General features: G+C 32.6%; 1 protein-coding gene across 2 annotated transcripts in view; it reads left to right on the forward strand.

The window, feature by feature from the left end:
* The window catches only part of LOC143064505 (ATP-binding cassette sub-family C member 3-like), a 68746-nt gene extending 43830 nt beyond the window's left edge, over positions 1–24916 (forward strand). For both annotated transcript variants that reach the window (XM_076237376.1, XM_076237375.1), the window contains exons 13-30: positions 1739–1823; positions 2403–2472; positions 3590–3716; positions 4994–5170; positions 6091–6258; positions 6759–6948; positions 9559–9676; positions 10357–10561; positions 10906–11137; positions 13441–13751; positions 14775–14974; positions 15946–16069; positions 17107–17208; positions 19258–19401; positions 22422–22580; positions 22993–23159; positions 23810–24004; positions 24591–24916. In XM_076237376.1, the coding sequence (XP_076093491.1) occupies positions 1739–1823; positions 2403–2472; positions 3590–3716; positions 4994–5170; positions 6091–6258; positions 6759–6948; positions 9559–9676; positions 10357–10561; positions 10906–11137; positions 13441–13751; positions 14775–14974; positions 15946–16069; positions 17107–17208; positions 19258–19401; positions 22422–22580; positions 22993–23159; positions 23810–24004; positions 24591–24702 (2886 nt within the window). In that variant the 3' untranslated portion in view covers positions 24703–24916. The remainder of the gene's footprint in view (positions 1–1738; positions 1824–2402; positions 2473–3589; positions 3717–4993; positions 5171–6090; positions 6259–6758; positions 6949–9558; positions 9677–10356; positions 10562–10905; positions 11138–13440; positions 13752–14774; positions 14975–15945; positions 16070–17106; positions 17209–19257; positions 19402–22421; positions 22581–22992; positions 23160–23809; positions 24005–24590) is intronic.
* The last annotated feature ends 2044 nt before the right edge of the window (positions 24917–26960 follow it).

The raw sequence follows: 26960 nt of genomic DNA on the forward strand, positions 1-26960 counted from the left end.
GGGTGTTTTTATAATGGCTCTGTTATATGTCCTCGGTCAGTAATAATGGCCTCGGATGTCTGTAATGGCCCTCGGCGTTGCCTCGGGCCATTACAGACTTCCTCGACCATTATAACAGACCTTGGACATATAACAGGGCTATTATAAAAACACCCATTCATTAATACTATAATCATGCATACTCTTGCCAGTATTTGTTTTGAAACTTCTTTAGTAATCTTGTCATTTGTTGCCATTTGATTTTAACCGCTGAGTACAATTTAATCAAAGGCCAAAGTAGTATACTGCTGATCAATAGTCATACATTTATTAAGCTAAGAAAAACAAAATCTGGGTCACAAACCAAAGCCGAGGTAAACACATCAACTATAGAAGGAAAACAACAAAACAGCAGAAACATGGAACTGCAAAAAAAAATAAACACCAACAAACATAGAAACGGACTATTTGCACTCGGTCATGTTTTTTTCTGAATGTTTATGACATCTTTACACTGAATCCATTAGATGTTGGATGTGTACTACCTGATGATCTAGTCTTAGATACATGATTTTTTTATTACTTGTTAGTTGTTTTGAACTAGCTTTCAGTAACTGCGAGTACTCTCAGATCAGCATTTAGTGTCTTTTTGTTGTTGGGATATACTAGTACCCGGCCACGTTCACTCTGTTTTTGTTAGATGTATTTCTATTTGTATTCATCTGATAAGTTAAGCCTTTGTCAACTGATTTTTATAGTTTGGTCTTATGTTATACTGTTATACCACTATCCAAGGTTAGGGGGAGTGTTTGGGATCCGGCAGTTTTACAGCGGAGTTTTTTTCAAAGGCGTTTAACAGTGACCCATTTTGTGATAACAGGAGTCATGCAGCTGCGAAGTATGCGTAGTAGTTTTACAATTATCTCATTTGGAACCACAGAAAATAAACTCATCATAGATACCAGGATTGGACGCGCGTTTAGTCTATAAAAGACTTATCAGAGACGCTCGAATAAAAAAAGACAAAAAGGCCAAATAAAGTACGAATTTGAAGACCATTGAAGACCAAAAATTAAATTGCCAAATACAGCTAAGGTAATCTATTCCTGAGGTAGAAAAGCCTTAGTATTTCAAAATTTAAAGTTTTGTAAACAGTTAATTTATAGTTGTGCCCATATCAATGATAACTCATGTCAACACAGAAGTGCTCATCATAGATACCATGAATGGACATGCGTTTCGTCTACAAAAGAATCATCAACCGCTCGAATAAACAAAAAGTAAAAGGCCAAAAAAGTACGAAGTTGAAGAGCATTGAAAAGTATCCTTATTCGCTTTACAATGATTCTCTTTGTTATCAATAAAGCTCAACAGCTGAGTATTAACAATGATGTCACTCGAGTTAATCTGACGAGTGTTGTCACAAGTTGTATTTAAAATGATTTACTTGTTAACATTGGATGTTTATATATGAATATTTTCATCCGCCGTATCTGCTGTTACGATAAAGTATGACTGTATACCGTTTTCGGATATGAAATATTAACGACTGAAAAGATAATGATAAGCTAAGACTATAGAATATATAACTAACTGAATAGACTAAATTTGAGACATCACACTCTAGTCCTTATTAATTTAACAGGAGTTGTTTACGGAAACGACTTTTCTATCAGTGGTACGGAAAAATATGTTCCTTACAGTTTGAGTATCGTATGTATTAGAAGCTTGCAATTTATATTAAAAATTTTCTATGCAGGCATTTGTTTCTATAAAGAGAATCCAAAAGTTTTTATTGACCGACGATGTCAATCCAGACAATGTTCAATTCATCACAGCATCAGGTAGGTTATTATACGACAACTGATGCATTATGGTTGACTGAAAAAGAACCTATCTGAAAATATGGCAGCACGAAAAGATGAAATCAGAAAAAAACCCAAGTAATACCTTTAAAAAAAAGTATCAGAAACATTTAGAAAAAGCATATGTTTAATTATATACAAATACCCTTAATTTGACAGCTTAAGTTTGATACTTCTGAATATCGAACACTTGATCTTAGTATTAAAAAAATATTCATATAGGCCGTTACGTAACTTTTTCGAAGATAAGTGCCTGTGAAGTTGAGATTAAATAAGATAATATCAGTGAAAATTGATAGCATATACAAAATTAAGATATAAAACCGGTTTTGAATCGGGAAGAAATGTTAATGATAATTATATGATGATCAATTTAAAAATGAAAATCTCAGCCTTTTTCGACGCGTATAACGAACGGACGTCAAAGGGGAATAATAGGGAATAATCTTTTCACAGTAGACAGGTGATGAATTTTGTCCCTGTGATATAGTCCCTGTTGATACAAATTTATTCCAATCGCAATTTGATGTAAATCTAGAAAATGTCGATGATTTTCAGATTACGCTGTACGTATACAGAAAGGCAGTTTCACATGGGAGAAAAATACAGATAGACCTACATTAGGTGGGTACGTACGTATAAATATAGTTTGATACAATGATAAAGATCATCAGAAATATATTACGATGATACCGCCATGATATAGTGCTACACAAGATTAATATTTGGATCCTGATGTTAGAGGAATGAACTTCTGGTCTATTATTAGTGATGATAACTTTTCATATAAAATATAAAAGTTATTCATTCAGCGCCCTTATAATTTTGTTACACGAAAGTAACAAAATCAAATTAATATCATGAGCCTGGTATCCTTAATAATTATCTCAAGTGTCATAATCTTTATATTAACGTTTATGATTTTCGTACAACTACTCATATGTTGAGTTGACTGCAACCAATATCATACATAACTCAGGAGACTGGCTGTTTGTGTGGCTTCTGCATGATTTGTAACTCTTATGCTATCATTGAAAGAGCATTTTGTTATTGTATGTTTTTTTTCAAATTTAAATTAGATTTTCAAAAGCCCTTCCCATCGTTTGATTTGTATTTATATCAATACTTATGTTTTCATGGTCAACATATTTACATAAATGGACCACAACATGTTTAAATGAATAAATACGAGATTTGACTTAAAAACAGCAACGAACCACAATCTTTCTACAAAAAAGTTGATTTACGGATTGGTGTCCATATTTCCGTTTTCAATGAAGGTAAATGAACACTGTATAAAAATATGACTTAAATCGAATATATATGAGATCATAACATAAGGCAACATAGCTAACTGAATCAGCCGTCACTTTTAATCAGCGTAACACAACAGAGTTAATATGCATATGACTGCGGACATATGCTTATACTTATGTTTCCATGTTAACATATGATACTCGACAAAAAAAATACATATAATAAGCATAGAATTTGAACAGCACTGCACAACTTTCAAGAATGAATTAATCATGACCAGATAAATTAAAAGGCACAGGATGTTCTGAGTTTAGAATAAAGTTGTTCTAATATAAACCAGATGTTTAATTGTAACAGCCAAAGTAAAAAAATAAAAAAGTAATTTTGTTCTTAGAAAAGAAAAAGTTTACCTCATGAAAAACAGAAAAACAGTTACTGGATTTTTAAAACATTCAATGTGTGTGATCTATATGAACCTATAATTCTAGAATAAACGTGAACATCAAGGAAGGAAAACTTATAGCAGTCGTAGGACAGGTGGGATCTGGAAAATCATCTTTTATATCAAGCATCTTGGGAGAGATGGAAAAACTTGACGGTGAAGTTTTAGTAAAAGTAAGTAACTTGTCTTAAAGTATAGATCATTTATTCGAAGTATTTGAAAACAAGAAATTTCCATTTATATCATTAATGACATAAATATTTATATTAAATTGCACAATTTAAAAAAAAAAAAAGTGACGACACCAGTTTTCTTTCGAGTATATCTAGATAGACGCATAAGCGTAATAGTTTCAATAGGATTTGTATGCATTTCAATTTATCTTACCTCCCCCACACTTCTAAGAATATCATTGGTTTAAACGAACACATGGGAATCGTGTAAATTTGATATAGAGGGCGTGTTTGATTGGAATACACTGTAAAAAGGTGCGGGTTATTTTAGACATTTTAGTAGGAAGAGTGACGTTCTTTTGAAAAAAGTGTTCTAAAACAATAAGTATTATAAACTTTCATTTTTATAAAATTTTCATACTTTAAGTCAAAACATGTCTTAAAAACGCAGACGTTCTCACTCTAAATAAAACAACTATTTAATATTGTGTTGTGTTGATATTGGGATATCATAATAGGGTTACAACTACGTGTAAATTCCTCGTTTTGCATAATACAGAAAGAAAAATTCGTCACACAGTGTGTTAGTGATCTAATACGATGTATACGGGGTCTTGAGGCTCGAGCTCGCTTCCCATAAAAATTACCTACACCCGTACATATCTTTTTAGGACACAAGCACACTGGGTAAATAAAGTTTTCTGATGTAAATACATAACATGTACGTTTCAAGAATCTCTTTATATTGATTGGCTGAAAATATTAGTAGCGTATTTCAAATAGATTGTAAATCTAGATAAAATAAATAACATTCATGATAGTTCGTGCTTCTCATGACATTGTCATAATAATGCATAGGAAAACATGATTGAAAAATTTGATATAACTAATGATTTCATTGGTGTAGCATTAAAAAGGTAATTAATAGAAGTGAATGTTTCCTTTTGTAATTTTATGTTGTTGTGAAAGTGTTGATCGTTCACAAATTTTTAAAATAAACCGATTCCGCGGTTCATACAAAATGTGATAAGGTCAACGCTTTTACATGCCAATCAAATTTCAAAAAAGCATTCAATTTCTTTTTTTTAAATTTAAGGTGTGAACTATCACTTTCATCATTAAAGACCTTTGCTTAAAGAAGTTCATACCTTTCATATATTAATTATTCTTATTATGTTTGTATTTCCAATTTTGTACAATAAAACATGTTAAATATGAAAAATTAAGCCCGAAATTTATAACAGCGTTGACATCAAATAACAAACATACTATTCCAGGGTTCTGTGGCATACGTTTCCCAAGAAGCATGGATACAAAATTTGACGGTTAGAGATAACATTTTATATGGACATACACTTAGCGAGAGGAAATACGACAGAGTCATTGAAGGCTGTTGTCTAAAAACAGATCTCGAGATCTTAACTGCTGGGGATATGACTGAAATAGGTGAAAGGGTATGTTTCCAATACATATGTAAAACAAGAGGACATACATTTCGCACTTTAAATATACTTATCACAACTACAGATTTACCATTGATGACAAGTACTCTCAGATCTGTTCATTGTGTCTTTTTGTGTCGGGATGTATAAGTACCGGGCCACGTCCACTGTATTTTTGTCCATCTGATGAGTTAAGTCTTTTTCAACTGATTTTTATAGTTCGTTCTTATGTTGTACTGTTATACCACTGTTCCAGGTTAGGGGGAGGGTTGGGATCCCGCTAACGTGTTTAACCCCGCCACATTATTTATGTATGTGCCTGTCCCAATCAGGAGCCTGTAATTCAGTGGTTGTCGTTTGTTTATGTGTCACATATTTGTTTTTCGTTCATTTTTTTACATAAATAAGGCCGTTAGTTTTCTCGTTTGAATTGTTTTACATTGTCTTATCGGGGCCTTTTATAGCTCACTATGCGGTATGGGCTTTGCTCATTGTTGAAGGCCATACGGTGACCTATAGTTGTTAATGTCTGTGTTATTTTGGTCTTTTGTGGATAGTTGTCTCATTGGCAATCATACCAAATCTTCTTTTTTATAAGTTCCAAATTTATCCATCACTTTACATCTGTTCCACTATACTGATTTTCTATACTACAATTAATCAGGTGAAGCAAAACTCTACCACACACAAAGGTTAGAGGAATAACGATTAATATCCAAACTAAGTCGTCCATTCCAATCACGATATGAATGATCATTATATTAACATATGTTTTGTAAAGTGTCGTTTTAGTTCATAATTTGTAATAAGGTGTACCTTACAAACCTGTATATTTAATCTTAACTACTATATTTCCTGTACTGATACTTTTGAATCCCTATGTCAGCCGTTTATTGTTGAATGAGTCCTATAGATATAACTCTCTATCTCAGGGAATCAACGTGAGCGGAGGTCAGAAACAGAGAATTAACCTTGCAAGGGCCGTATACAGTAACTGTGACATCTATTTATTTGATGATCCACTCAGCGCAGTCGATTCACATGTTGGTAAAGATTTATTCAAAAAGGTCATTGGACCAGAAGGAATGTTGAGAAATAAGGTGAGATGTTTAAGAAATAACTTCAGGATAAGAAGAACTTTACGTGAGACAATATTTCATCCCTACTAAGGATTTAAATTTTTAAACAAATAATATAAAAGAAAGGAACCAACCAGTGTAATATCTTTCATGTGCATGTGTATCAAGCAGAAGAGAAAATATCATGGAATTTTTAATAAATCTATCTTGATAAATCTAAGATATACCTGGACAATTTGAATATAATATGTATATTATGTTTTGGATATATGCAGAGACAATCAAATTTATACAATTAATGAGTTCTCCGAGGAAAATTAAGATGGATAGTATTATAAAAGGTAATATACATGTATGCTCTACCATGTTAACAAACTCAAACCTTTATCTTAAAAGTTTTGTATTGTCAGTTATACCTGTAAACTGGTTTGGTATATTTTATACAATATAATTGAACTTGCTGTTATAACTTCTAATATATGTAAACCTTGAGTAACCATTTGATGCACTACTTTGTTAAGACAAGGATTTTGGTTACCCATGGAGTTCACTGGTTACCTAAAGTAGATGAAATTATAGTGATGGATAATGGTCGTATATCAGAACAAGGCACTTTTAAACAGCTCGTGCAACATAATGGACCTTTTGCACAGTTTTTGCAAGTGTATCTCCTGCAAGATGAATCACTGGACGAAGAAGATGACCACGAAAGTAAGAGGAATACTTTGTTAACATAAAATTAAAATATCCAAAACATTCAAGCAGATCTTTAACATTGTAATTAGTTCAAGAATTTCGTTATTCAAATTTATATATTACGAAGGAGATTAATATATAAAATTCGGCAATATATTTGTCGGCAGTGGCTCTTGAATCTAAAATTTGAACTGCTCGGTTATTAACCGCTTCATGCATTGCAACACTATTGCATGCATTTTAGAACAGATATATGTAATGTACAGGTCACACCTTCACGGATTTGACGCCGAAGTAGCTACGGATACAGTCCGGCACGATTCGTGGCAATCTATATTAGTCCGTAGATATCCGTATTGTTAAAAATTTGACCACGGATCAAATGACCGTAGTAATCCTTACTAAACCGTATAAGACTGTACTGGTCCGTTTTAGTTCCTATCAAAACCGTTTTAATCCATACTTATTCATAGGCCAGAATTATTTCTACGGCTAGTACGGTTACACCACGTATTGGTAAGGATGCAATACGATTTGTTACGAATGTGTCACGGAAAGGCACGATTTCATTATGTTGCAATACGGATAGCTAGGTATCAGCAGCAAGGGTTATGAAAGTCTATTACGATTTACTACGTTACAACACGACAAAATATGGAATACTGTGGATTCTTTTATTTTCGTTGGAACCAATTTTCATGGATTGCGGAAACCTTGCATTTTCGTTGATATCTGATTTCGTGGTTCTGCCAAAGTCTGGATACAACTTAATAAGAAATTTGTTTTTCGTTGAACATTTAAATTCGTAGTTCACCTGTACCGACGAAACTCACGCATATTGGCATACAACAAATTATAATGAATTCACAGTATTACGTCTGTAACGACGACAAACTAACATCAGGCTTCTGTATAAATACATGTACTCCATACTTAAAGGGCACTACTTATTCTATGTCTTGACGTTGAGGTATACATAATGATTATCCAATATGAATATTCAACAACTGCTGCTTGCATTTAATTTGCTGGAATTGGATATTGATATGCCACAAAATGACAGGACAGGGTCGACATACTTAATGACAGACGTAGAGGTGACAGGAAGCAGAGAAGATGGTGGACTAGGGACTGACTTCCCGATCCATGACCAGTTTGAGTCCCTCATGACTGAATTGTGTGCAGAAAATTCAGCTACATTTATAAGAACTTTGAAAGAATATTCCTTAATATGTTTTAAGAACTGCTATATGTCGACAGTCCAAGGATTACGAATAACATCACATAGTACAGACAGACAGATTAATAATCTACGATAACCTGCCATATAGAAATGATGAATAACAAGTAATTGATAGAAATGTGACGATTCTATTATTCCGTTCCAGACGTTTTCATTCGTACTAACCCTTACTTATTCCGTAGCAAACCGTTGTTTTATCCACAGTAAATACGTCACAACACGTTTCGTTGCGTACTAAATCGTGTCATTTCCGTATTATACCGTGTCTTACCGTTAGAACACGTATCACTCATGTCGCCAAAATGGACCCAGTCCTTCATTATCCTTGGTAGTAACGTCAAAACCCGTAGTCCTACCGTTGTCCATCCGTATCGGATCCGTATCAGACTACGGAAACTGCATTTCCGGGATCATCCACTAGATCAAATCCGTAGAGGATCCGGCGAGGTGATCCGTGTATGTGTAACCTAGGCATCAACAAGAAAGGAATTTATCCTGCTTTCAAATTTAGATATTTAACGTTCTTTGGCTTACTCAAACAGTCAAACGTATAGTTAACAGGCAGACAAGTGAAGCTCTACCAACTTGTAATTATTATAAAGTGTCTATTTTTGTGACAAACTTAAGATATTTATAATATTCCTGATTTAAAAGTGTCTGATAATGCAATATACCGTTGACATTTAGGCGTAAGCGCAAGCACGTTGATTTCACCAAACATCTGCACCATTGAAGATGACGCTACCATCAAGGGAAGGAAACAAACGATATAATATATGAATTGTCCTATTAAGTATCTTCGAATCCTATGATAAGATACAAAAGTGATTACGATTGGTTCCTTAATCAATAGACAAAAAGATTACTTTCAACTTTATCATATATTTTGTAAAATTCTGGATTTATTTGATTTGTTTTTGTCTCTACATCTGATAGTATTATCAAAACAAAAACATTGTAATTTTTTTTTAAGTAAGACGTGATGACATAATAATCATACGCTATACTTTGATATATAAATACACATTGGTAAGGATTCTTTAAAACAAACCAATAAGTCTTTTTATATTATATTGCAATTCCTATATGGCTATGTTACTACGAACACTTCCCATTGTTTGTGTCAGTTTATTGTCATACCTAAACGATGCTACATTATAGAACATTTCAGATATTTTTATTGTTTGATAAGGTCATGTGGTAAAGTCTTTTAGAGAATATACGACCGTAAGAAAGTGAAAAACGGGCTCTTTTAAAAAAACAAAAATTTTATCCGCTTAAAAAATTTTTTTGAAGCGATTCCACAAAAACCCAGCTTCAGTGCTTTCTGTAATAAATGGTATGAAAATACATTTTGAATAATTATGTTCTTACAATTTCAGTAAGTAAAATAAAAGATGATCTCTGGGATCAGATAGAAGTTGTGACCTCTGATGGTGGGTTTACAACAGATGACAGCGTTTTTATAAAAGAAGGTTTATCTCGCCGACAATCTTTAAGGTAAGTTGCAAAATAACACTTCAAATTGATAACGAAATATTTACACAGAAATCAAATATTGTACTATACACTATTCATTACGAGAACAAGTGTAAATTAATTAAAAACAAGGGAATATAGTGTGTATTTGGTAGTTACCAAATTGTAAATTGAATAGTGGAAATACCTTAAAATTAGGTTTTAGCTACCTCATGCATAGTTGACCTTAGATGCATTACACTGATATACATTTTTCTAGATACGATCGTTTATTACAAAGCTCTAAACTGGGGTTCGTGTTGTTTATTCTTTAGTTTTCTATGTTGTGTCATGTGTACTATTGTTTGTCTGTTTGTCCTTTTCATTTTTAGCCATCTTGTCAGTATATTTTCGATTTACGAGTTTGACTGTTCCTCTGGTATCTTTCGTCCCCCTTTTACTAACTATCGTTCTATGAATAACTACAAGTAAGCTTTTGTCGTCTGAAAAATTTATATGTTAACAAACTCACCATAGATACCAGGATTTAAATTTTATATTTAAGCCATACGCGCGTTTCGTCTACAAAAGATTCATCAGTGACGCTCGAATCGAAAAATGTTAAAAAGACCAAATAAAGTACGAAGTTAAAGAGCATTTACAAGTGTTTTCAAATATTTGTATAGAATGATTGAACAACGTTTACAATTTTCATGAATTAGACGACTTTCAAGACAAAACAGTGTTATAACATCAGATGGATGTCTATCTTCTACTATGATAGCAGCATCAATGACCAGACGACAATCAAAATCAAGACGGGAATCAAAAGCAAAAATATTAAGACAGTCATCAAAAATTGATCCAACATTAGCTGTAGGTGTAGAAGGCCAACTCATTCAGGAAGAAGCCTTAGAAAAAGGATCGGTAAGAGTTTTGTTTTATAACGGCAGGATTAGAGTTTATGTTTATAACGGTATGACTAGATTAAAGTTTTATCCTCCAAGGCATGGTAAAAGTTTTATTCTGTAATGATGTGATGAAAAGATTTTTCGGGAAAGTTTGATGAAAGTTTTTAGTTCATCAAAACATCGAATGTTGAACATTGTGTTTGTTTTTTGTAGCATTTAGGTTATTTGATTCAACATACCATTCTGGTAATGGCTACTGTACTTTACAGCAAAAATGCAAAGCAGTTTTTATTTATTTACATTTAGTTTCCAAATGTATATTTTAATTATGATATAAACTCAACAATGTTTGATTTTAAGGTCAAATATTCAGTTTTGATAGAATATGCTAAAGCTATGGGAATTCCAGCTGCATTCGTCGTGTTAATAGCCTTAGTAACTCAACAAGGACTGAACATCTATCAAAACTTTTGGATAACCTTTTGGACAGAGGACAGTTATCTTAAAAATGCGACTTTTATCCATACCCAGAAATATACAGACAAAAAATATTACTACCTCGGCATGTATGCTCTACTTGGAATTTTGCAAGGTAAGACGTATATAAAATGCATAATTTCACAACGAATAAATAAATAAATAAATAAAAAGTGCATTACTTTTGAATAACTGTTCAAACAATATGATAGTTATCTACTTATAATAAATGTATGCTAAATTGTTACGCGACTTAAATATTAAATTATGTGTTCATGTTTTTAATGCAGCTTCCAATATCTGCTATTTGTAGTTTTAAAATTATAGTTCTTATTGATTTACAACACAAAAATTGTATGTTCAGGTATAGAATGAGAAGATATTGCAAGATTACTAATGAGACAACTATCCAAATAACTTTGAATTATTAAGCAACTATAGGGCCCAAAAGGCTTTAAAAAATTAGTTAAACCAAAACCGTATAGTCACACATAAAAAGCCACGAAATGTGAAAACGTGTAAAGCTTTGAAACAAAACAGTACGCAACAACAACAAAACAACAACTGAATAACAATCTACTGACTATCACATAATTATATACATTGGATACAGAATGTATCAGGGTTGAACATGTGTGCACCACACTCCTGTAATCGAGAAAGATGGTGTAACGACACATCATCAAAATGAAAGGATAAAAATGAGTATGAAAACGGCTGAACTGATCTCATGGCATCAAGAAAAAAAAAAGAAAAAAAATCTGCCATAAGACAATAGACACAAAGAACCGATCTACTATCATGTACTGGCAATTAGTTTATAGTTATTTTATTTATCTAAATGTTAATAACATATATTTGAAACTTTGAGGTTTGCCTGCACCCAGACATGGATCTCTTTTCCGTATTTTAAATAACATTTTGAATTTTTGGTTTTAAATGCTCTTCAACTTCTTATTTGATTGGCTATAGAATACATAAGACCCCTAATTGATGTTCATTCGAAGTAGTTTTCTCTGAGTGTAATTGATTTTTTTTTACCATATCTATGGATGCTGGATTTGTACTGATTGATATTTTGCGTAAGATACAGGATTTTTTCTATTAGTTGTTATTGACTTTGAAGTAGCTGTCGGTAACTGCGAGTACTCTCAGATCTGTACTTAGTGTCTTGTTGTTGTGGGGATGTATAAGTAGCCATCCACGTCCACTCTGTGGTTTTGTTAGATATATTTCTATTCATATCCAACTGATGTGTTAAGCCTATTTCAACTGATTTTTATAATTTGGTCTTATGTTGTACTGTTACACCACTGTCCCAGGGAGCGCTCACGAACATGTTTAATCCCGCCATATTCTGTATGTGCCTGTCCCAAGTCAAGAGTCTGTAGTTTCGTGGTTGACGTGTGTTCATAGTTGTCATATTTTCCGTTACAAATTACATGCATTAAGCCGTAAGTATTCTTAGTATAATTGTTTCCTATTTTTCATGTCGGGTCTTTGAATAGATGACCACACGGTATGTTTTTTTTTTTGTCATTGTTAAATTAAGGCCGTACGGTTGCCTATACTTGCTTACATCCGCTCCATTTGTACGTTGGTGGATATGTGTCTAATTGGCAATTATACCACATCTCCTTATTTTTATATTTGGTAGACAACCTTATTGTTTCGAATTATGTACTATTTTATAAATAGTTTATTTACCTAAAAATGACCATATCGTTGATATTTCATGAGTATATGTGGCTTGTTATTCCTTTTGGAAGAAAACTGTTATCGGCAGTGACATCGATCGATGGTTTTAAAACCTCATGAAAATCAAAGATACTGGGCTTATGTTTTGGTACGCCTATCGCGCGTTTCATCTTCATAAAACTCATTTACGGAGCTCAATTCAATACAGTACAAATGTGGATTAAATACAGAGTTGAATAGCACTTAATAACATAACAAGTTAAAAAATGAACAAACTGATGAAATTTAAATCTAACAGTACAAAATCAAAAAAAAGAAAGAAAAACCCAGTCAAATTAGTTAAAAAAGGCATGATGGATCAATTCAGTAACAATCACAATATACTACGAGCAAATGACAGAAGACACAAAGAAACTGCATGTCTGAGGAAAATTAATAGAAACATTTTTTTTTATTACTTGAATTAGTACACCTCCAGACGTCATTAGCGTTCTTAGTTGCATGAATATATGTTAAATTAAATATAAGTATCGACAGTACGCATATAATATATACATATAATGGTAGCCGAAACACATTCCTGCTACATGCATTTTTATTTAACACCTTCACATACTAATAAACACTTCATACATTGGGAATATGCATTTTTAAAATCATTTTTTTTTTATTTGCATTACTTTTCAATGGTTTTGTTGAAAGCTGAGGTGTCAATTTCAGGTATTACACTATTCTTGTTTGGAATAGTAGCATTCACCAAGTTTGTAAAGGCAACTGGTTATCTACACGACAGAGGACTTGAGTGTTTATTCCGATCACCAATGTCATTTTTCGACACGACTCCTGTCGGAAGGATTATGAACCGTTTCAGCAGCGATATAGATATTTTGGATGATAGATTTCCAAGAACATTCCGTGTTTTGACAGTGATGGGATCTGTACTTGTTGGCACAATAATCGCTATAGTTGTGGTTACACCATTATCCTTGGCTGTCGTCATACCAATGTTGATATTGTATATTGTTGTTATTGTAAGTGTTACGTTTGTGATCATACCAACCCATATATTCTATATTGTGGTTATTAGTTTTATAGGAAAATATCTGAAATTGTATGCATTTGACTATTGGAATTGAAACAATGACAACTTAAGAAAACCCTAAAAAATTAGGAAAATGTCTTTTTGAAATGCAGTTGAAGGTATGTCAATTTATGTCGAACTATAAATAGGAAAATGCGTCTGATTTAAAGGAACAGACTTATACTTTATACAAAGTAACAATAATATTATATTTATTTTGAGTTGTTTTAACAGTAATTGTAGAACAATAATTATTGTTTCTACGTTAATGAAATATATTGTCCAGCAATCACAAACTAGTTCAATCATATGATTAAATTAAAGTTATTTTAAATTAAGTAATGCAACCCCATCATTGAAAAATGTATCGTTGCTCGTTTTTGGCTATACGTTTTGTCCGATTTGGTTTATAAGCACTTCTTTAAATATTAACTTTTTAGGATTTGATTATTCGTCAATCATGATGACTCATAAAGTTCAGGATTGTCATGAGCTCAGTTTTATGAACAAATACGAACTTTGGTAGGCAAAAAAAAATTTGAATTTCCTTACTCATGAGCCCTTAAAAGATTCCACAGGTATTCTACAGGTATTGTATAATTTTGGATTTTTAGATATTTTTTGCATCGTGCATCACATTTATTGTTAAAATGCGCATATGTCATTATGATGGAAAGTTATGCGACTGTCATACAAGTCAGGGCTTTAGCCAGCTATAAAACCAGGTTTAATCCACCATTTTTTACATAAAATGTCTGTACCAAGTCAGGAATACGACAATTGTTATCCATGTTTGATGTGTTTGAGCGTTTGATTTTGCCATTTGATTAGGGACTTTCCTTTTTGAATTTTCTTAGGAGTTCAGTGTTTTTGTGATTTTACTTTTTTGGTAAAGAAATACTGCTAATATTTCTATTTAGATTATGATTTATCATGTTTTTGATATTTTAAGTGAGATATTCTTTATCCACAGAAAATGTATATACCTTCCGCTCGACAGCTTAAAAGGATAGAATCTGTTACCAGGTCACCTGTATTTAACCATTTTAGTGAAACTATATCTGGTGCAAGCATAATTCGGGCGTACAAATCAGTAAACAGATTTAAAGAAGAAATATATAGACGTATAGATATTAATGCAACTTTCTATTATGCAGCTAATGTTGGAATGGGGTGAGCATCAGTACTACGTGAGCTTAAATATAAGATTACACATTATTTGAATTGTAGGGAAAGGGCATATTTTTGCAGTTATTTAATTAAACACATCTATTTGCAAGCTAATTTAACTGATCAATATTCTTCTTGTCATGTCATATGATTATTTGTATCGCTATTGAACATAACAACGACCAAGACTTATGAACCCAGATTTAAGTAAATATAAATACTAAGAAATGGAGATGTGAGGTGTATGCAAATGAGGTGTCGCAAAAAAGGCAAACGGTACCTAAAGTTAACTTAGGAGCCTGTAATGCAGTGGTTGTCGTTTGTTTATGTGTTACATATTTGTTTTTCGTTCATTTTTTTTATATAAATAAGGCCGTTAGTTTTCTCGTTTGAATTGTTTTACATTGTCATATCGGGGCCTTTTATACCTGACTATGCGGTATGGGCTTTGCTCATTGTTGAAGGCCGTACGGTGACCTATAGTTGTTAATGTCTGTGTCATTTTGGTCTTTTGTGGACAGTTGTCGCATTGGCAATCATACCACATCTTCTTTTTTATATTATGGTTTTCAACAATATATATTGACAGGTACATTTATAACAAGTCAAGCTCTGAATATTTCTTAGTCTACAAATTGAAAAAATAAATGATCAGCGACTATATCAGATCTCCCATCAGCCCATTATACTCCCCAATGACATAACAAAAAAGTCAATACAACTAATGTCGTATCCTTTATTATTTCTAACGCATCAATCATTTCAACTGTTTGCCCAATTTTTACTCTTATGTTGCTTTTTTCTTATGATCATTACTTTTTAAAACGCAAGCTTTTGTGTGAAGAAAAACTTACAGTGAAAGCCAACTCAACATTATTTTAGATGAAACATAATATACAAATATAAATATCATCTCAATTATTTCTTTCTAAAACGGTTGACGATGCAATATTTTTTTTTTATCTCTTTTACAGATGGGTTGGTATTTTTATTGAATCATTGGGAAATTTGATTCTTTTAGCTGTTGCGATGTTCGGCATTATGGCTACTGATATAAATGGGGGAGATATCGGACTAGCATTAACGTATGCTGTACAGGTAATGACATGCTTCAGGTTAAAACAATTTCTATTTTGATGTGACGCATTTTTTTCTTTGCTTACAGATGTTTATTGATATTGTCCTATTACGTTTGCATTATTCGTTACAAACAGTGGTTACTGCAATGAAAAACAATAGAATATCAAAGCCAAAGGCCTAATTTCCAATGTCTGCGAATAGCTTTAACAGACGACCGAAAATTTATTCGAACTATTGCATATTATGAGTTTTAATTAATTCAAATGGTTTAGATCATACCAAAGCATTTTCCATGAAATACAGCAATGACCTCTTGCATACTAGTAACCTTTATGAGATGACAGATATTTACATAAACCTCACAAAATTTAAGAAGTCTGAATAAAAATTCAGTTGTTTAAGGCCTTGCAATGCACTAGAATAAGTATTAATAACAAAAATTCTGGATGAGATGGTTTAAAATACAGGAAAGTGGTTAAAACACCTTAACATGACCTTCGATATAAACATTTGAAATGTTCTCATTTGCTCTTCCAATTAGCACTGCCCAATATTTTTGTTCATGAATTATTGTCTAACTGTACAGGTTTTATAGTAAAAGTTATGTTCAGGGGTTTCTTCTTTTTGTGTCATATAATACCGTTTTGTAAAAAAGTGTGTACCTTGTATAAACACCACTGCATCCCTTTAACCTTTCAAAATCTCAGTGGTTCTTAATATGAATTTTTCAACATTCGCTCTCTAAAAAGTCTAGAGAAAAATCGGTTAGGCAAAATTTACTCCATTTGATTTTCCTTCCCCTCTCGTAAATCAAAAATGTAGAATAAAGTTAGCTGGGATGACTAGTATAATTAAATAACCGATTTTTGGAGCAATTGCAAAAAAAAAAAAAATAAATATTATCTAGTTAAAGATCAAAAGTTAATTCCTGTTAGTGGCAACATTATCTAAGTTACCAATGCTGTGAATTTGCTGTTGGGCTGCTAATATAAAGATATATATGTTATAATGATTTACTATAACTTATTAATCCAGAGTATCACTTATAATTTCAGATAATCATTGCTATGAATATTGTAGTCAGAGGAGTGAGTGAGATGCAGATGAACGTTGTATCCATTGAGAGATGTGAAGAATATACGCATTTACCTCCTGAGGTTGGTTTTATTCCATCATGTATATTTTACAATAAAAGCTAATATTGAAAAGATAAATGAATAACATTATACACAAAGGGTACGAAATATTAAAAATAAGAAGATGTAGTACATAACGGCAACAATAGTTACCTGCTGTTCAATAGTCCAAAATCGATTAAGCGAAAACAAATTCGGGTGACAAACCAAAACCGATCAAAACACACCAACTTTAAGAGGAAAACAACAATATGATTGCAAATAAGACAACTCTCCACTAGAGACCAAATGACATAGAAGTTAAGAACTATACCTCACCGTACGGTCTTAAATAAATGCTTCCCATTTTTGTTGCCTGTTTCAACATAAAAGCCCCATGTTTAACAGTAAATCAGCATCTATTGATTATTATCATATTTGACAATAAAAATGCGTGTTTAGATCAATTGTATCTTGATAATTTATATACTCTGCCTAAAAAGAAACACCTTATGGATTTTAAAGAATTTTAATATATTGTTTTTTGAATGGATATTTTACAATTACTAATAAAAGAGAGACAAAAGATACCAGAGGGATAGTCAAACTTATAAATCGGAAATAAACTTACAACGCCTGTCTAAAAATGAAATAAGACACAACAGACAAACAATAGAACACATGACCAAAAACTAGTGGTGCTATCAGGTGCTCCGACACATCCTGCTCGACATGTGGCACCCGTCGTGTTGATTATGTTATAACAAATAACAAATCCGGTCAATAGTCGAATTTGGTAGGTCACATTCATGAAAGGGAAGGGGATTGTAGTTACGACGTAAGGAACATATCCGATATCATTTGTGAAACTTGTTATTCCATAACGGTCAACCAACTCTTGATGGCGTCCGTAAAATTTACAAAGGGATGATTTCAACTTCACCATTTGGAACTCTTGGCTTAAAAGCTTCCTTATGAGCAGCAACCCTCTATCAAGAAAATCATGATAGGAAATGCAAGCACGGTAAAATCGTATCAATTGGGAGATATATACCCCGTATACATGTGCTGCTGGAATTTTGCTAGAAATGAAAAGCTGAAATATTCACTCAAAACGTGTTTGATTAAGAAGAAATCAATTCCTTCGAGAGTGATGAATAAAGGTTGCACATTGATGTTATTCTGTTGAAAGTAGTCATTTGGTAAACGCGCTATGTGAGTCATAGGGGAAGCAAAACGTTGATTCATGCACCGGTATACACGAGTTCTGCCGTCACGTTTCAGAAGCAATTAATGGGACTCATCACCGAACCAGATTCTTCGCCAGTTGAGAAATGTCCAGCCCTCAACCTGTTGTTCGTGTGACTCTACTCCGTCTGTTTAACGGCCTCAAATGGGTCCAAAATACCGTTACCGGGTCTAATGCGATTTTGTGGCAGTCTATTGTGGACTGTTTGCTAGCTGATTCTTCTCAATCCTGGTATCTCAGCTGCAGTGGCTGTTGTGACAACGGTTCGATTCTGTAAATTAAATACCTGGCTGTATCGATCTTGTCAAGGAGAAGTAAGGCGATGTCGTACAATAATCGGGCGGCGGTCTTTAGTCAGTCTGCTGGTATCTGTTCCAAAGTCGCAAAATTGTGCTCTGGTCAACGATTTCAGTTCTTGCTTCTTCACTATGGGACACTTCTGCCTGGAGACAGCCGATGATTCTATTTCAATTGGCAGGGTCCAACCCTGGCATGACAGCGTGTTTACGTTGTGACGAATTAATTCTTCAAACTTGGATATATTCGCAAAAATGTACGATTGAGTTGACCACAAAATTCTAGTGAAAATTTTAGCACATTTAGCGGTGAAAAAGGTCATAAATGTTATGCACTTTTAGCGGATCGAAAATTTCATATGGCAGAGACAGCCAAATCAAAAGAACCGGCATTGAAAGTTTAAAACTTACTGGTAAAAATCCGAAGATGGAATTGACCGTTTCATTTTGATTTGTAGAAAAATATATTTTGCATGTTTAAAAATTCATTCAAGCTATATATGCGTTTCTTTTTTTTAACAGTATATTTTAACATTTTGTTTTCAGGCAGATTGGATACAAAGACAAAGACCTCCGTTAGAGTGGCCACAGAAAGGAACAATACAGTTTTGTAATTACAAAACACGTTATAGATCCGGACTGGAACTGGTTTTAAATGGAATTAATTGTAATATTCGGAATGGGGAACGGGTAAGTTATACAAGCTCCTAATTGATATATCCAATGAGTTGCTGCTCATTTTGGTTTTTTTACGTGTCAAGAAAATGTTTAGATAAAAGGGAAAATAAAAAGAAATCTAAATAAATTCAATACAACTGTAATCAGGAAAAGGACACAGTGAATGTGTTTTCCATTCCATGTTTATATCGGATTTCCATTCGATGAAGATTGATCAAATTTGTTTGCATCAAAAGGAGAAATACACAACAGCATCAGTCTTCTGTTGATTAATTGTTGTCAATTCCAAATATTCGGCTTGGTGATTATCAATGTTATATCATCAACGATACCAATTTTACTTCACCAGAATGACATTTGGACAATACATGTCTCTTCAGTGATGCTCAAGGCAAACTTATTTGGCCTCGCTAAATGTATTTGATACAGAATATTTAATACTAATTATATAATCCTAAAATCATTTGATAGACCAACATTGATAAAAGAGGGACGAAAGATACCAAAGGGACAGTCAAACTCATAAATCGAAAATAAACTGACAACGACATGGCTAAAAATGAAAAAGACAAACAATAGTACACATGACACAACATAGAAAACTAAAGAATAAATAACACGAACCCCACCAAAATACTAGGGGTGATCTCAGGTGCTCCGGAAGATCAAGATATATATATCCCGTATGCAGGTGCTGCTGGAATGTTGCAACTTAGAAATGGAAAGTTCACAATTGGAAAGCTGAAATAATCTCTTTTGTCGTAAAGTTTTGTTTTTAACCGACCCTCATTGTCAATTTCTAGATGTTAGTCAAGATATGAGGCCGACTTAACTGTATCTGTGGTATCATTTATCTCTAGTTCGATTGGATAGATGCGTTCCACATAGTCACCAAATTTTGAATTATTTAGTGAAAGAACATCATCTATATAGCGGAAAGTAGAGTTAAAGGATATTGCTGACTTCTTATCTTTTTTCCTAAGAAGTTCCTGCATGAAGTCAGCCTCGTTATAATAAAGAAACAAGTCGGCAAGTAGAGGGGCACAATTTGTTCCCATTTGAATGCTGACAGTCTGTTGAAAAACACGTTCTCCGAACGTAACAAATATGTTGTCAATCAAGAAATCAAGCATCTTGATAACATCAGTTTCAGAGAATTTTTTGTTTGAATCAGAGTGATCCTTTACAAAGTAGGATTTATCCCTCCCTAAGACAAAGATACTTGTATCTACGTTGGCCATTATAAGTGATCTAGCTCATTTATATATTGTTGAAAATCAGTGTCTCGATCTAACCAATTTAGTGCTTTGAAAACGCTTGATATTTTGAGTCGCAATTTGTATGTTTCAATATCTATTAGACAGTTACCCACAATAATCGCATAAGTAAAGGATAATAAGAATTAACATATAGTATTACAACATCGGTTAATGTCAGTAAAACTGCTTTTAAGTAGGTTTTGTACAAGCAAAATGTAGTTAGAGCAAGATATTAAGTTAGAAACTATGGATGGAAAACTTTTTGGTCAAAGCCATGCCGTTATAACAATAAACTGCGTCACGTTATTTTTCACATTTATTTTTAATTAATTTTTTTTCATGAAATTTTTTGAATTTTAAAAGTTAAAGTATATGAAATAACAACGGTACTGAATAAACATGAAAATTACATGTTACAAAATATAAATATATAATGTCTAGTGATGGGTGCCCCTCTTCAAAATGTCTACAAAGAAACAATAAGTGATGTACCGTCAAAATGTGCTAGTATGTGAAGTCACTTCAGAAATACAAGTGGTGGTTGAAACACGCCTTAGTCAATCATTCTTGCATGACAATTATAAGGGTTAAAATTGATATGGTTTCTTTGGGTAAGTGTTACAAAGGAACTATGTTTATGTAAAAAGTAAAATCACAAAAATACTGAACTCCGGGGAAAATACAAAACGGAAAGTCTCTAATCAAATGGCAGAATCAAATGATAAAACACATCAAACGAATGGACAACAACTGTCATATTCCTGACATGGTACAGGCATTTTCTAATGTAGAAAATGGTGGATTAAACCATGGTATTATAGCGCTAAACCTCTCACTTGTACGACAGTCGCATCAAATTCATTACATGTATATTGACAACGATGCGTGCACAAAATGTTACCAATAGGGGTAGAACAATAACACGAATCCCACCAAAAACTTAGGTGATTTCAGGTGCTGCTCAACACGTAGCAATCAGTGTGTTGCTCATGTTATTACAAGCTGGTAAATACTCTAATGTAACCGCACAACCAGATGAAGAGAGATGTGAAGTACAAATGGGACGACAACTGAATTGATGTTTTCCACTATAATACTGACTTTTTATCAAAAATTTATTATTTGCACTATGATACTGCCCTTTTGTCGAGAATTGATTATATGCACTACGATACTGCTGTTTTAACGAGAATTGAGTATTTGAACTATGATACTGTCGTTTTATCGAGAATTGATTATGTGAACTATGATACTGCTTTTTTTATCGAGAATTGATTATTTCACTATGATACTGGCGTTTTATCGAAAATTGATTAATTGCACTATGATAATGTCGTTTTATCGAGAATTGATTATTTGCACTATGATTAGTTATCAAAGGTACCAGGATTATAATTAAGTACGCCAGACGCGCGTTTCGTCTACATAAGACTCACCAGTGCCGCTCATATCAAAATATTTATAAAGCCAAACAAGTACAAAGTTGAAGAGCATTAAGGGTTCAAAGTTCCAAAAAGTTGTGTCGTTTTATCGAGAATTGATTATTTGCACTATGATATAGACGTGTCATCGAAAATTGATTATTTACACTATGGTTCTGCCGTCTTATCGAGAATTGATTATTTGCAATATGATACTGCCGTTTTATCGAAAATTGATTATTTGCAATATGATACTGCCGTTTTATCGAGAATTGATTGTTTGCACTTAATTCTGCCGTTTTATTGAACACTAATTGAAAAAATAAGAACTGTGTCTTTTGTTAAATTACAGGTAGGCATTGTCGGAAGGACAGGGGCTGGTAAATCATCTCTGACGCAGGCTCTGTTCAGACTGATAGAACCAGCAGAAGGTTCGATAGTTATTGATGATATTACAACTACAACAATAGGTTTACATGACCTCAGGAGAAAGATAACTATTCTACCTCAGGTTGATATAATTTATGATACTGTTTTATTTCATTTGTTTAGTAAAGTTTATAATAGTAAATAAAATCTATCTTTGACAAAATAAATATTAAAAATAAGATGGAAATAGATTAAATATATTATTAAAAAAATTGATAGCTTAGTTAATTAAATATTGTTTTTCGTCCAAGTTACCAGTATTAAGATACGTGTATACTGCCTATCATTATTTCCTTACTATTTTAAAAGGATTTATGTAATCAAACGTTCAAAATTGAAGAATTAAACGTCTCTTCAAATGTTCTAAAAATGTTTATGTGACAATCATTTCGTAACACCTTTAAAGTAAATTAATGTATTAACAAATATATCAATGAATCGAAAGACTTAGAAAAGTCCAGTTTAGTTTAACACGAATGACAATTTTTTCATAGGATCCCGTCTTATTTTCTGATACATTGAGAGTAAACCTAGATCCGTTAGAGAAGTTCTCAGACAATGAGTTATGGAAAGCACTGGACCGTGCTCATTTAAAAGAATATGCCATGAATCAGTCAGGACAGCTTATGTCAGAACTCGGAGAAGGTGGAAGTAATTTAAGGTATGCTTAAATTCAAATAAAAAAATATTTAGTATACAGATCTATATAAAATTTATTTTGATTATTTTTCTTTTATACTTGGTAGTTAGTACACGGGATATGTAAAACTATCAATATTAGTCATGTATGCAAGGCACTATCAAACCCAAAGAAAAACAGAAGAAAAATAATAATCACCCCTCAACCAATATGATTTCGAGAGGAAAAATAGCCATATAATAATCTCTATTTATCATATTCTTTAATTTTGATTTAGAAACCGAATTATCAAACATATGGAAAGTAAGCTTTTAATATTAACATAGTTTTTTTGACAATTGTTGTTCTTTTAGAAGTCAGCCATACACATGTACATAAAAATTCTGCCCTTGAACTTGAAATCGTCTTTAAAATAAATCAGCATTATTGAATAAATGATTTGGACAGTTGTTTTTCAATTTTGTTTAACCGTCCTCTTTAATGAACACCTATTATTTTATCATGGACATTACAGGTATTATGCTTTATAGATATATTATATATGTTGGTAATATCACAATAAAAGGTTTAGAGAAATATGCAAGCTAATAATTTGTGTTTTTCACCACCTAATTGCGTTACCGTATAGTACAGTGATCGACGTGTCAATTGCATGTTATTTATTCATTCAGTGTTGGTCAGAGACAATTAGTATGTTTAGCTCGAACATTGCTTCACAAAACAAATATATTAATCCTTGATGAGGCAACAGCTGCTGTTGATATGGAAACAGATGATTTAATCCAACAGACAATAAGTGAAGAATTTGCAGAGTGTACTATATTATCAATAGCCCACAGATTAAATACAGTCATGGACTACGATAGGTAAATAAATAACACAAATAACATTATATATATGCTCTGGACATGCACAACACTTCTGGGTTTGTTTGACGTCACATAATTTATCATTTTTGCAGTTACAATGTTTTACACTCCCACACTTTTTTCAAATAAAAGACAGTAGATACCAAAGGGACAGTCAGTAGCTACAATTTAAATCGAAGGAAAGAAAAACATTGTCTAAGAGAAAAACGACAAAAAGACAAAACAAATCCACCTTGGATAAAATCGACAGAGCAACACGAACTCCACCAAAAGTGTGGATTATATAATGTTTTTAGAAGGACAAACATATCTTAGTACTATACTAGTGTCACCGTCGTGTTAATTGCCCATAGCAAGTCAACATTGAATGATAATTTCAGTCGGTGATGTCACAGTTAAGGAAAAAAAGAGAATTATATGTATTAAGAGTTAATGTAATTGTTGTGATTGGATGATAAGTTGTGTTTTTCTTAAAACAAATTACTATCAATAATCTATTAAAATTGATAAAGATTTGGATGAGTATGTTTAACACCTTACCAAAATCATGTGATTTTCAATAGTTAAATATATGTTGTTTTAGGATCATGGTTATGGATAAAGGGATGATCGTAGAATTTGATGAACCTGAAAATCTTCTGAAGAATGTCGATGGAACTTTCTATTCAATGGCAAAAGATGCAAGATTAGTTTGAATTGATACAAACTCCTGATAACTGAGAATAAGAAATGTTGTAAAGATAGCTGTTCATAAGTCATTGCATATATTATTGAAATGGTTTCACTCACTAGAACAGAACATTTTATTGTATTTAAATGGAATATTATTCTTTTTATATATGTAATGTTTTACTGTAAATCAATGGGCATTATATTGTGAAAACCACATGCATTAAATTTCCTCCCTAACATGTTGTTTCTCATTGAATGAATTGATACAAACACCTGATAACTGAGAATAAGAAATGTTGTAAAGATAGCTGTTCATAAGTCATTGCATATATTATTGAAATGGTTTCACTCACTAGAACAGAACATTTTATTATGCCCCACCTACGATAGTAGAGGGGCATTATGTTTTCTGGTCTGTGCGTCCGTTCGTCCGTTCGTTCGTCCGTTCGTTCGTCCGTTCGTTCGTCCGTCTGTCCCGCTTCAGGTTAAAGTTTTTGGTCGAGGTAGTTTTTGATGAAGTTGAAGTCCAATCAACTTGAAACTTAGTACACATGTTCCTTATGATATGATCTTTCTAATTTTAAAGCCAAATTAAACTTTTGACCCCAATTTCACGGTCCACTGAACATAGAAAATGAAAGTGCATGTTTCAGGTTAAAGTTTTTCAGGTTAAAGTTTTTGGTCAAGGTAGTTTTTGATGAAGTTGAAGTCCAATCAACTTGAAACTTAGTACACATGTTCCTTATGATATGATCTTTCTAATTTTAAAGCCAAATTAAACTTTTGACCCCAATTTCACGGTCCACTGAACATAGAAAATGAAAGTGCATGTTTCAGGTTAAAGTTTTTGGTCAAGGTAGTTTTTGATGAAGTTGAAGTCCAATCAACTTGAAACTTAGTACACATGTTCCCTATGATATTATCTTTCTAATTTTAATGCCTAATTATATTTTTTATCCAATTTCATGGTCCATTGAACATGGAAAATGATAGTGTGAGTGGGGCATCGTGTACTTTGGACACATTCTTGTTGTATTTAAATGGAATATTATTCTTTTTATATATGTAATATTTTACTGTAAATGAATGGGCATTATATTGTGAAAACCACATGCATTAAATTTCCTCCCTAACATGTTGTTTCTCATTGAATGTAGTGTATCGTTGTTGAAGATCAAGACAACAAAAAATATCTTCTATATTGACCTCAAATAAAAAAAAAACACATTTTTTTTTATTTTGAATTCACCTACGCAAGTGGCTTAGTGCCTTCAAAATATGCGAATTCATCACACAACAACGCTGTAAAAGACAGGCGAAAGATACCAAAGGGACATTTAAACTTATATGTCGAAAATATAGTGGCAACGCCGTGGCTAAAAAAGACCGAGATAAACCACAGTACACAAAACGCAAAATAGAAAAGTAAATATTGAACAACACAAACCCAACTAAAATCGTGCCCCAGATGTTGCAACCGTCGTTGATCAGGTCGCAATACACAGTTTAGAAAACACCTTCATTTTTAACCACCCTCTTTCCTTTGCTTTCTTAGAAATAAGACTAACTGTTTGTTATGCATAAGCATATATACGGAAACAGCATCTTCCATAGATTTGATTTCCATAAATTATAATCTTTTTGGTGTATCCATGGCAACACATTATTGATACACAATATTGCGAGGATTTAAATCCTTTAAAGTGATACCTTTCCTGAAACCATAGATATCAATCTATTAAGAGGTCCAAATCATACGCATTTTAGCTCACTTTTCAAATTTTATTGATAACTTCGAGGGTCAAAAACAGTACAATAATGTCTGGACCTACGGGCGGTACGGATGTGAAAATACGGACTGTAAAAGATGCAAAGAAAAAAAAAACATCATAGTGTATATATAAACCAACTTGGTAGGGTATATTATTCCTCAGACATCTAAAAATATACTTTATTATACAAAAACTTTCATATTTAAAAAAAAAAATCACAATAGCAAAAAAGTAAAACTAAATTTCTGACTGTGTCTTGCTACATGTACCCCATGAGAGTGCAAACCCGGCGATACGTCTAATTTTATAGGTCATATTTGGAATAAAGGGACGGAATTGTAGTTGGTTTAAAAGCTTCTTTTTGAGTAGCAACCTTGACCCAGTTTTAATTCATGCCAATCTAATTAAAATAAAGATCTCTGATTTCGTCATAATACTGTTGTAATTCATGCATTGTTGCTGACACATTTCCCTAAAAATTCAATTGTAAAAAAAAAACTTAACAAAAA

The sequence above is a fragment of the Mytilus galloprovincialis genome, chromosome 2 (assembly GCF_965363235.1).
Source record: "Mytilus galloprovincialis chromosome 2, xbMytGall1.hap1.1, whole genome shotgun sequence".
Classification (NCBI taxonomy): Eukaryota; Metazoa; Mollusca; class Bivalvia; order Mytilida; family Mytilidae; genus Mytilus; species Mytilus galloprovincialis.